A 13,646-nucleotide genomic window follows, 5' to 3' on the forward strand; every position below is an offset into this window, starting at 1 on the left:
TTTGGAAGAAGAAATCGGTTTTATTCCTCTCTGCACACAGCAGGATGTGAAGGTGGCTACTATCTGCCGACTCCAGACCTCTCTGACCCAAACACGCCCCCCCAAATAAGCCCCGTTACTCGCCCACTTCAGTCTTGGAGAACTGGCAGGTAGAGGGTGGGACGGAAGGCTGAAGTCTCAGGAGGGTTTTTCTGAGACATTTTTGTGGGAAGGTTTGGGTCAAGGGGAAAGATTAGACCCAAGAGTGGGTGTTCCAGCCTCCATCTTCCTGGGGAAATCCAAATCCCAAAGGTTTTCTGAAGGCACCTCTCTCAGTGGCCTAGGGAGGGAAAGAGCCCAGACCTACTGCCTGGATGTACGGCTGAGGCACAGAGGAGGAAGACCCGAGGCAGGGGAAGTGCATGTGGGGAAGCCGGGGGCCAGAGCCCAGAGGCCAGAGGCCCAGTCATAAATCCGTCCCCCACCCCAGTTCTGAGCAAAAACCCTCCTTCCCAAGACTAAAATGGAGTTTTAGGTCGGGGGACTGGCTTTGCTCCAGGGCACAGTAAGGACGAGCCAGGCCGGGATCCCACGGGTCGATCCCACAGGTCGTGACGCTGGAGAGTCGAGGGAGTGGGCCAGGGGACAGACGCCGCAGTGAACACTCACAAACCACAGTGGCTCTGAAGCTATGAGCCAGGATCAGGGTAAAGAATGCAGCTGCGACTGAAATACAGAATTCTGTAAGCCCTATCCAATAAAATGTAAATCCCTGCGTCTTCCACTCTGTCCCCTGCCCATGAGAAAACCGGCAATCTTTTTTTTTTTTTTTCCAAGGCTGGAGGACAGGGCAGTAAGAAGGAAAGGGAGGAAATGCTGAGGCCACTAAGTGGGGCTGTGGCTGAGCCGGGATATGCCACCCCCACTCATCCTATAGAAAAGAATTCTCTCTCCCCCTCCCCTTGCTAACATATGGGCTGTTGGGAAAAAGGCCCAGTAAAGGCAAAGGGAGGAAAACACTCAGCACATTCTTTCTCCTGCTTTGATCTCAAGTGTAACTGCAGCAAAGGGCACAGGAGTTGAGAAGAAAATATGGGGGGTAGGAGAGCATGAGAGCAAAATCTGGTGTAAAAAGGAAAAGGGTGCTTCCCTTACCCTACGCTTGAATCTGCTGGGAGCTTTACTCCCAGACTGCAAAAACAGTGAGACAGAAGAGGAAGTATACGTGGGGGTTTGGGGAGCAATCACAGACAGAATGGAGATTTAAGGATCCCTTGTGATCCCCGAGATGACCCTGAGAGCATCAGTTGGGGGACTGGATGAGAAGTCACAGCAGACATGTGGATTTTTTGAGGGGGTGAGGAGCCAGGAACAGTGAGGTCTTCACCGAAGGAGTGACCACTTGATCTGTTCTTTGGCTGACTGCAGCACCTGCAGGGACAAGGGCGGCAGTGAGGGGCTTGCCTGGGGCAGGGCAAGGTCCGAGACCGGGGCTCTCCTTCCCCTCACTTGCCTTCCCTGTCCTTAGAGGAGAATGGCAAATACAAAATCCCCAAGGGTAGAGGGATGGGAAGAAGCTCTCTAAGGCCCTAGAGGGTTGTCAGTTTGGGAAATTCCAAAAAAATTCAAATCCACTGGGGGGATGAAGAGAGAAGAGGTATACCTGGGAGGAAAGAAAAAAACTGGGGGTTACTGGACATATGTTGGAAAGGAGGGGTTACCACATCCAGATGGACTTCTTGGTGAGAATTCCAAATAGAAAACAGAATCCCTCCCTTGCCTCCCGCATCAGGTAGGCAATCTATCCATTAAGGAGCAGGATGGATCTGCAAACCTGCTTATTCTAGGATATGCATTTCCAGCTTAGCCTCATTTGAATAATAAGAAAAGAGAGAGAGAGAGAGAGTGTGTGTGTGTGTGTGTGCACGCGCACGCACACAGACCATCTGTTTAAGGCAAGCCTCTGCTGGGGAATAAATCACTGAATGAGGCATCAGGCAGGGAGGGTTTGAAGGGTACAGAGCAAGGCTGACAGCCACTGCTCACAGCAAAGTGGGACAGGAGTTGGTGGGCAGGGCGTGTTGGCTGGATAAGGCCCAGTCCTCTGGAATACGAGGGAGCCAAGAAAGATGGGTCTTCAGTCTCTAGACTCATTCAGACTTGGGCTGGGATGGAATGCTACTCCAGCCTCTTTAGTGGCCCCATCCATCCTGGAGAGGAAGAAAGGAGAAAGTCCTACCTGAGACACGGTCTGCTCCGTGAGGGGGACATCTTCACCCTACGGCACAGAGAGACAAACATTTAGCACGGGAGAAAGCTGGAGTAAGACCTGACCGGAGTCAGTAGTGGAGAAGGAAAAGGTGGTCCTTTCAACTGTAGCAGGAGGCAGATGCCCGACTTCTGAGTCCCTTCTAGGTAGGAGAGCCACAGTTTTCTTGGCCAGAGGGACTGTGAGCAGGAAAGGGTCATTTCATCCATCCTCTAAGGCAGGAGGACTTCTTAAAAGATTTATTCCATTCCAAGTAATCAGCAGGTTATCTGATCCTCAACTTGGGGGTGGGGGACCTGATTCCCTAGTCAGAGAAGACCTTCCCTGAATATCAATATCACCAGGGAAAGGATGAGGGGGAGCCAGGGGTAATTTAATGGATCCCGCAAGGCCTGATGGGTAACGACAGCATGTTAATTTGAAGAAATAAACTGCTGCAACAGCAGCCTGAGAAGGGGAAGGCGGGAGTGGGGGGGACCCTCTCTCTTGCCACATAGAGACATATGTTAGAGGAGAAGATTAAACTATGCAAATGGAGCCCACGGCAGTTAAGGGAGAAGATTTCCCATTACCCGGCACTGTCAGCCTTCACTCTGTGGAGGTCAGAGCTGGGACATTCCATGAATGGGGAGATTTGCTTTGCTCAAACACCTCTGCACCCCAAAATTTACTGGTGGGCTCTCCCTATACCCACCATTATCTCCCCAGTGGACTTGGAGACGTCTGTGGTTAACTCAGAGGCCCCTTTTGGAGATTACTACTACCAGGAGAGGACTGAGGTTCTGGCAAATAAATGCTTCCTGAGAGAGAGGTGCTGTCCTCACGTAAGAGTTTAAGACAAGGAAGACACTCCTCTGCCTCACCTGACTGGGATCCGTCCCTAAAGGGAGTAGAAGTCAACCTCAAGCTCCTTTATAATTCCAGACGCATTAATATCAAAGTTTCTTTTATTCATCATTGAGTCACTTAAGGATGTATTAAATGACCCTCTGTGCAAAGACTGTAAGGGACGCTAGGTATCAGGTAAAGGGGCAAAAGTATGCAGCTTCTGCTTCCTCTCTTTGAGACCATGAGAATTTGAATGGGAAGGAGGAGGCCATATGGATTCTATAAGCCCTAACCTTCGTAGGCATTTAGCAGGTCGGCCCTGGAGGGTGAGTAGATGGGGGAAGAAGGGGAGCACACTCCTGCTTACCCTTAATGCCACCCGGTGTACCACTTGCTGGGGATCACTCTCTAGGATCACCCTAAGAAGATAAAGAAGAGACCATCATTCACTCTGTCCTATAAGACAAACTCATTCACTGTAGGGAAACTCTGGTCACTCAGGCCACTCGCCTTAGGACAGAGGCAATTACTCCATCCCCTCACCCTAGATCCAAGGCAGGTCAGAAAACTCACCCTCCATCTACAATTTCATCCACGGCCAAGAAGAGCCCCTCCATGTTCTCCAGCAGAGCTCGCTTTTCTACATTTTTCCTGAGTCCCCAAGAGAAGAGAGAAAAACCAGCTTGTGTGTAAAAGGAACCCTAGGACATTGTTGAGTTGGAGATCCAAAACTAGACCTATAAAATGTCTCCACCAACCACACAGACTAAAAAGTAAATAAGAACTTTTTGGCTTATCCACTCTAAACCTCTTCTTACTCTTAGTTGCTAATAAGTAAGGATCAGGAATGTCAGGAAAGAGATTCAAAGAATATAGGCAATTTCTGACTATTCAAGGGTTGATTATCCAGCTAGTTTCTTCCCTACCTACCGCGATGCTGCTAGTGACACTGCTCGTAAACACTGACATCACTGGGTGGAAAAAAGGAAATAAACAGCTAAACTCAATCTGGAGGTGGCGGGAGGGTGGAGAGGAGTTGAGTGCAAAGTCTATTTGTACTTCAGCTCTGACAACCCTTCTAAGCCTCGCTCCACTCCCCCCGCCTCCTCCTCCCTCACCAGCTCCTCTCAGGCCTTGAAAAGAAGCCCAACTAGGGGGCTGGGAACAGTCGGGCCCTCGTCCACCAGCCTTAGATCCGGTGGTTGTGCATGTGGCCAGTCACATCCGTCAGTCTGACTCTTTCACTAGATCACTGAAATGAAGTCTATTCATTCACCTGGCTAAGAAATAAATCATCCCCTTCCTGAGGAAATCTGAGCCATTCGCCCTGCTGATTTTGTGGGGCTGAGAGCGCCTGCTGTTCTGCTCCGGATGGCGGATGGCTGTCTGTACTGGGTTCACTTGGGAGCTGCTGGGGGAATGAAGTTCAGAGCCCTGGATGTTTTCAGGAAAAGTATCTTATATCTCCTCTGTTGCCCATCTACATGGGGAACAGGGCTGCTGGGGAGGTGGAAAGGGAGGGGAAGGTAAATGGCATATTCTTCCTGTTTTAAAGAAGGGAAAATCTAAGGGCTAAAGTTAAAAAGTGGGAGCGCTGCCTCCTTTCCCAGGGTACTGATGTTACATCTGGGACATTCCTCTATGCTTGCCCTTTCCCTACCCTCTAATGAGGTCTAGGAAAGCACCATAAGGGTGCTCAGGACTCTGACAGAGCCACTGGGTAACATGAGAGTAGACAGACATTGCTCCTCCCCGTCCCCGTTCTTAGGAGAATTATCCCACAGGAGGGACATACTTTCCATCCAGTCCTCCCCATCAGTGCGAATTACTCTGAAATAATAAGCCTCACTTCTCAAGGTAAATCAATTCCCGGGAGCCTCTGCTAATTCCCCCCCAAATCCCTGGGCCTGATGAATATGACTTTCTCTCCCCAACAGATGTCAAGAATGGCCTGCTCACCTCAGCATCTGGCTCAATGAGTCAAAGAGGCAATTCAGAACAGCCATGAGCATCAGCTGTTGGGAGACAGAAGAAGCAGAAGGATAAGGTTCAAGGCCCTGAAAACTGCTACCTGAACACAAAACTCACTAATTCATTAAGCGTCAAAAGACAGAGGCTTTCTTTCACAAAGGACCAAAAGCATAAGGTGAAGACAGAGCAAAACAGAAGAGGACCTGTGAGTTCTCACAGAAATAAATTCTGCTATACGATCCCACAATTTGAGGTCTGTCTTTGGCCAGACTGTTCAAACTTTCCTATCATAGTCCCTAACACGTCTTTACCAACTCTATATGTGTCACCCAGTATCTTAGGTAAAGAAGTCATTGACCAAACAATAGCTCAGCTCAGAGTCAGTGGAAGGAGCATGGCCTTTTGGAGTAAGATAGATCTGGGCTTAAATCCCAGCTGAGCCATTTCTAAATGTGTGACCCCGGGAAAGTTATTAGGTTGAACCATATGAAACTGCCACTTCTGTAGTTCAACAGTGGCCATATGCACGGAATTTCATTACATTCCTCATGGCTTGGTTGCCTCATCTATAAAACAAGGGCACAGGGCAGCCTGGGTGGCTCAGCGGTGGAGCGTCTGCCTTTGGCTCAAGGCATGACCCCGGTATCCAGGGATCGGGTCCCGCATCAGGCTCCCCGCATGGAGCCTGCTTCTCCCTCTGCCTAAGTCTCTGCCTCTCTCTCTCTGTATCTCTTACGAATAAACAAATAACAATTTTTAAATATATTAACCCCAATTTGACCCACCCTAGTAACTCTTTTTTAAAAAAAATATTTATTTATTCATGACAGAGAGAGAGGCAGAGACACAGGCAGAGGGAGAAGCAGGCTCCACGCAGGGAGCCTGATGTGGGATGATCCTGGGACCCCGGGATCACGCCCCGAGCTGAAGGCAGGTGCTCAACCACTGAGCCACCCAGGTGTCCCAAATAAAATCTTAAAAACAAAAAAGAAAGGGCACAAATGCCCATAACCCAGAAGTGCCATAAGATAGAAGTAACAAAGCACTTAAAGTAGTAAGAGCGTCAAAAGAGTTGGTTCTCTCAAACTTTAACTTTTGCTTCAAATTATGTGGGGGCTTATTTCTACTTATCTACTCCTGCAGACGTTGCACCTGAGGTAAGTAGCCTTTCCTGTGCACAGGCAGCAGGTTAGGACTGTACCCACAGTCTTCTCAATTTGATCCATTCAGGATGTATGGCTTCATTCAACATGACCTCAAATATTGTCTAACTCATCCAAACTCAGTTAGGTGTGCACCCTATGTAGCAGGAGGAAGCATCCCTCCATCCTTGACCACACCTCAGAAATCCATCTTTTATGGATGCCTGGGTGGTTCAGTCAGTTAAGTGTCCAATTCTCAATTTTGGCTCAGGTCATGATCTCAGGGTCATGAGATCAAGCCCGGTATTAGGCTCAGTGCTCAGCACAGAGTCTACTGGAGATTCTTTCTCCCTCTCTCTCTGCCTCTGCCCCCCACACCCCCACCACTTGCGCTCGCTTTCTCTCTCTCTCAATAAATAAAATCTTTTTAAAAACCTCATATTAGCCCCCCACTGGGTGTAGACATTACTTAAATAACAAAACTGAAAGAAAGAGAGAAAGAAAGGAAAGAAGAAAGAAAGAAAGAAAGAAAGAAAGAAAGAAAGAAAGAAAAAAAAGAAAGGAAGGGAAGGGAAGGGAAAGAAAAGAAAAGAAAAGAAAAGAAAAAAGAAAAGAAAAGAAAAGAAAAAAGAAAAGAAAGAAAAGAAAAGAAAAGAAAGAAAAGAAAAGAAAAGAAAAGAAAAGAAAAGAAAAGAAAAGAAAAGAAAAGAACGAGCAAGCAATTGGGGGAAACGTCCACTCTAGGCTGATTTGCTAGACCACATCTGTGAGGTCAACAGTGATCTCTGACAACTTCTTTACCCCAGAGGGACGTGGCACTCCTGGGGTCCAGACCCAATGACTATGTCCTGCCTTTGGTTTAGGAAGTGGGATCAGAGAGAGCGAAGAGGAGTGGGATTCTCACCTCATTTTCGTAGGAGCTGCCAATCACATAGAAATAGAGATCGATACTGCTCTTGTACACCACCGTCAGGCCTTCCAAGAGGGCGATTTCACCTGGGGAGGGGGAGAAAGGGAAGGTGGAAATAGTGGATGGCCTGAGATCAGGAAGTAAGACAGGAGTTGCCACGAACCCCTGGTACCCAGCTCTTTGGGCTTAAGTAAGGTAAGTCCTAACAGCCCCCAAAGACCAAAGTTCGCCTGCTCCTTCCTTCTGAGTGGTAGCACAAGAAGGGAAGTACAAACTTGGGGGAATCAAAATGTATCTTCTCCTAACCACCTCCCCAACAACTACCCTTATTTCCCTCCTTGTATAGGAGACAGGATACTAGTCGATCCTTCGGAGGTGAAAATGCAGAGCGGTCACCTTTACAGACTTCCATTTACCTGCCCTAATGGATGCGGTACAATAAGCAGAGCTGCAGTTAAATTTGTCAAGTGAGGCTCATAAATCCAGGGACTAGACAGGTAGCTAACAGCCAACCTTCCAGCACGGTATTCCCGCGTGAGGTACACTCACCTCCCCATTACATTCTGAAGAGTTTATTATATGAGGGGAGGAGGAAAAAAGAGAAAAAGGAGGCAGTCATTTTATCCTTTCTCTGCAGTCCTGCTGCCACCCCCTGCCCACTATGGTTCCCCCAGCACAGGGAGCAGCGAAAGGAAAATGACCTACTGTCAGTCCGATGGGTCTTGTTGAAAATGTTCTTCTCAAAGGCCTTTTGCTCCTTGACACTGGGGTAGGTGTCGTCATAGTACTGGTCGAGGGAAAGGAGATGGGTTGGGTCATTAGAGCTGGGAGCCCAGAATGATTAGTGACTGTGTTTTGCCCTGGATCTTGGATTTCTCGCCTTTAAGGCATGGGGTGAGGGAAAAATACTGGCACGAAGGAAGAACTACGGAGGTAGGGAATGGTCAGTGAGTAACTGAATATAAACAAAAACAAAAACAAAAACAAAACTCTCGTAAAGACCCTGCCATAAGCATGCCCACCTCACATCCCTAAGACCCTAAGGACGGAGGCCTGTGATGAAGCTCTACCCCTGTCTGCATTCTGGGAGAGCAAGCCTGAGGCCACTCTCATCCAGTGCTTCCTAGGGGCTACCCCATGGCAGGGAGTAGGGAACACAAAAGGCACTAGGGCACAGAACACGCCTTTTAGACCCTCACTCACACTATGAAGCTGAGGAATGGGAATGGGGAAAGGCTGCAAGAAGCTCCTCTAAAGAAAGGCAAACCCGACTCAATCTCTCGCAGATCTCAGCTCTCTTTTCTGCAAACTGAAAGAAGCAGGAGACAGTCGAGCACATTGTTGAGCCCACTCCCAAGCTCTCCCTGGCTGGCAAGGGGTAGAGATACAGGCTGCTAAATCGCTCTGCTCTTTAGGGGCTAATCCGTCGCAGTCAGCTGAAGACCTATGACAGGTCTGGCATTTAGTAACTGGATAACTGTTTCAAAAGGTGTCCTGCATAGTTACATCCAATTACAGGGAGGAACAGCTGGTGAATTCTAAACTAATCTCTACCTGCTGATTGATTTATGCTGTGCTCGCCCGGAGTGAATACACCAGGGACAGAAAAAATTTCCACAGGAGGGGGAGAATATGGAGGGAGAGGAGAGGGGTGTCCTTCCTCCTCTCTTTCAATAGATCCAAAGTTAGAAACATCACACTGGGAACGTCAGGAGGTAACAAGCCTGGTGGTGACTGCAGACCTAGGGCTGGAACTCTGGAACTGCCAGGAGAATTCCTGGAAAAACCCAGGCAGGGTGACAAAGCAGGAGGAGAGGGGACAGGAGTGACGGGCCTGGGCAACCTGCTTCTCACACCCAAACACTGTATTGTTCAGAAACCAAGGTTCCCAAGCTTTTCCCTGCTCTGGTACAACAAAGGAGGTCAGAATCTGTGGGAGGCAAGTATGGAAGCAGGGCAACCAAGACACAGAAACGGTTTTATCTGGAGTAGGCACAAGAAAGAATAATTCTCAGAATTATAGCATCAAGGACTATGAAACAGGGGCAATCCCAAATCCAAATTTCAAAATAAGTCTTTGTCTTGCTCCTAAATGAATTTCAAAGGGAATCTCACCTTGGCAAAAAGTCGATCTCCATCATTGTCCAGAATCAGGATGGCTTTGACAGTATACAGGGAGGGTTCCTGAAGAGATATGAACATACCTTCAGTCCTGAAGGCTCCTGCCACCCCTGGCAAACCACGTATCTTCCCCTAGTCCCAGTGGGGCTGCAAGGGGATACAGAGGTGCCTCCGTAGTATGTCCCCTATCCCCTATCCCGAATGGTTACAATTAGACAATCCCCACGGAGAACGATCAAGTGGTGAATGAACTGAATGGGGGGGGGGGGGGGCTTTCAACAAAGGACTCTAAAGCAAGCAGCATCAGAGAAACAGTTTCTCTGAGCCAGACTCACAGAGGGTTTAATAAAGGTAGGTCATGCTCTTATTTTCAAGTATTATGCTACAGTTATTTTCCAAATTACCCTCTCTCCCTGGTCTCCCATGTGCAGGTAGGTATGGAATGCGACCAGATTAATTAGTAGGCACCGCACGAGGCTATCTGAAAATAGGGTTGAATGCCCTAGTGTACTTGAAGTTTCTGCAGTCCCAATGCAGTAGCAATGCAGAGGCATAAAGCAAGCCTTCCCTACACCACCCACACACCGAGCAGAGGGAAACGAGCACGCATGCGTGCACACACACCCATACACACAAACACACCAGTTCTGAATGCAGCCCAGTGAGACATCCATCTTCCAAGACTTCCCCTATGATCCCAAGTCCTCTAGTACACCCCCAACCACTACCACTTAACCTGCCAAGACAAAAACCAATCTGAATTTTGGAGGAATTAAGTAGTAAGAAAAGGATCTACGAAGCCTGGAGCCTGGATATAATGAGCAAGAGGGGAGTGTTCTTTTACTACCAAAAATCAAATTTTGAGGATAATAGCTCTCATGAAGGAACTGCAGCCTCAGCCTTAATGGTTACACTCAAACAAATGCAAAACATAGCACTTTGCAAAAGCTCCTCTACTCCTGCAACTTCTAGGGAACCGGCTAACAGAAGAGGAAGAGGAAGGAAAGGGAGGCAGTGTGATGTGTATGAAGGGTCTGCAGGCTCACATTCCTCGAATTTCTTTCTTTCATTCTTTCTTTTTAAAATTTTTTTTTAAGCAGGCTCCACGCCCAGTGTACTCACAACCCCAACATCAAGAGTCGCATGCTCTGCCAACTGAGCCAGGTGGTGCCCCTCACATTCCTTGAATTTCTAATCAACATTACTTACCATTGCTATCCCTCCCCTGTGCTATGAGACAGGGCTGTTGCTTTGCTGCCTCCCTTTCCTGGCCTTACTTAGGAAACCCGCAGTCCTCACAGGGGCTAAATATAACCTCCAAGCATGTGTTTAACAAAGACCCAAGAGTGAAGATGGAAGAATTATTGCCAAGGATCCTGAAACTGCAACCTCTACAAAGGTAAACTGTCCCATGAGGCTCCAGGAGGTTTATGGTTCCACGAAAAGAATCAACCGTACCTCGGGGAGTTAAGAATGAGAGTAAAGGGAACCCAGTCTTTTGACAACAGGGTGATGAAGAATGCGTGCTTTCCCCACTTGGAATTCTTGAGAATAGCAATTTTTGTGTTTTGCTCATTGATTTATTCCAAGTGTCCTGAACAATGTGTGACATACACTAAACTCTCAGTACCTGCTGAATGATTAAGAGAATTAATGAAGTTTGAGAATAAAGAAAAACTTCCTGAAGCAGTAAGCATCTAGGGGACCCTCTTATAAGGAGACTTCCAGATACAGGGAGACACTCTGCTGTGGCCATCTTGGGTGACATTACTACCAATTTCTCTCTCCTCTGATAAACACTCCTCAGAGACGCCCACCTATACACATTACCCGCTGGAATAAATACACTGTCTGACTAAGGAACTCTGCGTCTGGCAGAGGGCAGTCCCCCAGAGGATCATCTAAAAGGTCACAAGTAGAGGAGCTTTCCTAACTCTTGAACCCCACAGAAAGCTCTTCCCATAAAGCAGGCTCGATTCTATAGCAACTGGATCCTCAATTCATCAAAAAGGGAGACACCAATGGGAACGAGTGTCCTTAATAAGAGGAAAAGAAGCCCACAGGGAAGGAAATTCACAAGAGATCATTTTCCCTACAACCTCTTCCCTGGAAATCCTTGGCTCTGTTCCTCTCTCCACATTCACAGGAACACTGGAGAGCTTCCTAAAGGTTTACGCTGGGCACTGATCTGGCATCGGTGACTGGTTCCTGCAGCCACAGACTCTGGCATCCCTCGAAAGAATGGGATGGATCCCAAAGAAAAGAAAGACTCTCTTAGCCAATGGGGTACGAGTGCCTACAACTGCTGGCAAAGGCAGAAACAGATCCCTGGGCTAACCCCAAAATAGGAACTGGATCTCTGTGGGAAGGATGAAAGACGGGCAAAGGCAGGCAGGGGAAGACCAGACCCAGCCTACCAGCGCTCTCAGGAGGGCAGAGGCGCTGGAGAAAAGGCTGATCATTTCAAACTTCAAAGGAGTAAGCACACGAAACACAGCCGAGAACTCAGCCCTGAGTGGAGAAGCTGCTCCAGTTCTCCACCGTGCACCGCGGGAGCCAGCAGCTTCTCCTTTCCTTCTCCTGCCACGTCCCGACTGCCGCCGGGGGGGCCGCCACCTCTCAGGGGTGGGGAGGCCACGAGTTCCTCTCCTACCATAAAACCAGCCAGTTTAAAGGCCCCAGAAGCCATTACTGATAATGTAATTTCATCTTAAGTTTTTGCAAAGGGCAAGTTTATAAATAACTCCTGGCTATTGAGAAATGGGCCTCCCGGACAAGGGACTAGGCCCGACCTTGTAACATATTAAATGCCGATGGCTGAAAAAGACCCTACAAGCTTAGGGCCATGTTCAAAGGACCTTAAAGGTCTATTCTTCCCTCCCATTCCCCAATGTGTAGCTGCTAGAAAGCTTTCGAGACAAAGTTCTGTGATGCACTGACTTTCAGAGAGCCACAGCCTGAGTGTATAACAGAACTTCACCTCAAATGCTAATTGTGCCTGGGAACGACAGGCAGGCAGGCTGGCTTGTGGGAGGTTGGGCGGCTCAGACACAGATTTCCTTGTATGTTTTTATTATCAAGAGAACTAGACCGGGCTCCTCAGGAGAGCTGAAACAACACGGAACAAGCAACCAGCCTGCTGCAAAGGCCTCTCTGATCTCAATCGGAGGCTTTCTGAAGCCTGGTGGAAAACATCATCTCCCAGCACCCCCGCCCCCGGCAGAGGGGACAAGCCGGGGCCGCCGTTCCCAGTGCTGCCCCCTGGGGGCCCTCGAATGACCTGCAGCTTTCTCAGGATAACAGCAAAAATCTTAAAAAGGCAGCTCTGCATAAAAGCTCTCTAATTGTGTGTCTCCTAAGTCAAACTAGGAGAGATGGGTTCTGAAAAAGCACCGAATTAAGTCAGTTCACAACGTACACAGTAAGAGGGCACCCTGGGATAAGATCACGAAACGCCACCAGAAGGGCCTGGGATTGCAGCAGGCAGACAGGATATTTGAGGGCTAAGCCTGATCATTTAATTCACGGGGGTGGGGTGGGGGGGGGGTACGACCAAGAAGCCTCTGTGGAGTTAGAGGATGCCATCCAAGCGGCTGAAAGGACACAAGTAAGAATCCGGCTGAGATTCCTAGAAAGTTCTTCATTTTCCACTTATAAAGAAATCTTTATGGCCATGCCAAAAGTAATACCCTGGCTTGGCAATAGGTCCTAAACAACAAGAAACAAGATGCTCTTCCCTCGACCCTATTTATAACGTAAAACCAAGACAGGATACCGCTCCCAGCTCCACAGAGCTAAGCAGGTATTGCTCCCTGATTCTGTGCCAACTTCTTTAAAATGAAAAGCTCCTCTGGGGTTGAGGGCTTCAATTTGTCAGCCACGACCCAAGGGACTTCAAACGAAAAGAATTAGCTCAAGGCTTCGACAAGGAAGCACAGTGTTTACACACTACCCAAAGGTTTGCTTGGATTCAAGCACAACTCAGGAGAGACTAGGAGCCACAGGTACCAGAGAACGGAACCCAGATGCCATGAGACCAGGTACTGGCTATAAAGAGGAAACCGAACACGAGTCTTAGGAAGGAAGAAGTGACGTCAGGAAGAGACACCTAGAGAATCTTCCTACCTGACACAGATACAAAACGTGAAAGCGCAGCGACTGCCCACAACTCATGACCTACAGGAGAAAATGTCTCTCAACACTTAAAATCCTTTGTTATAATCTGGGTCCGCCATTAACTCAAATTCTACCTTTCTTGGGACTCCACTGCTTCATCAGAGAACGAGAGGCCTGACCCAGATCAATTAAAGTGAATACCTTAAGTTACAGCAGACCTCTTGGGTAAGCTGGTGAAATCTATGCACCCTGTTCCCAGAAAAATATACATTCACAAATTTTTATGATTTCATGGAGCTCAGAATTAAAT

At 48.2% G+C, this 13,646-nt stretch overlaps 1 protein-coding gene across 1 annotated transcript in view; it reads right to left on the minus strand.

The window, feature by feature from the left end:
• COPZ1 (COPI coat complex subunit zeta 1) overlaps positions 1-13,646 on the minus strand; it is a 19,757-nt gene continuing 6,111 nt past the window's right edge. The window contains exons 2-9 of the mRNA XM_025987742.2: positions 9,215-9,283; positions 7,805-7,886; positions 7,094-7,185; positions 5,036-5,091; positions 3,650-3,727; positions 3,444-3,495; positions 2,219-2,257; positions 1-1,410 (exon numbers count right to left, since the gene is read on the minus strand). Coding sequence (XP_025843527.1) covers positions 1,363-1,410; positions 2,219-2,257; positions 3,444-3,495; positions 3,650-3,727; positions 5,036-5,091; positions 7,094-7,185; positions 7,805-7,886; positions 9,215-9,283 — 516 coding nt within the window. The 3' untranslated portion in view covers positions 1-1,362. The remainder of the gene's footprint in view (positions 1,411-2,218; positions 2,258-3,443; positions 3,496-3,649; positions 3,728-5,035; positions 5,092-7,093; positions 7,186-7,804; positions 7,887-9,214; positions 9,284-13,646) is intronic.

The sequence above is a fragment of the Vulpes vulpes genome, chromosome 8 (assembly GCF_048418805.1).
Source record: "Vulpes vulpes isolate BD-2025 chromosome 8, VulVul3, whole genome shotgun sequence".
Classification (NCBI taxonomy): Eukaryota; Metazoa; Chordata; class Mammalia; order Carnivora; family Canidae; genus Vulpes; species Vulpes vulpes.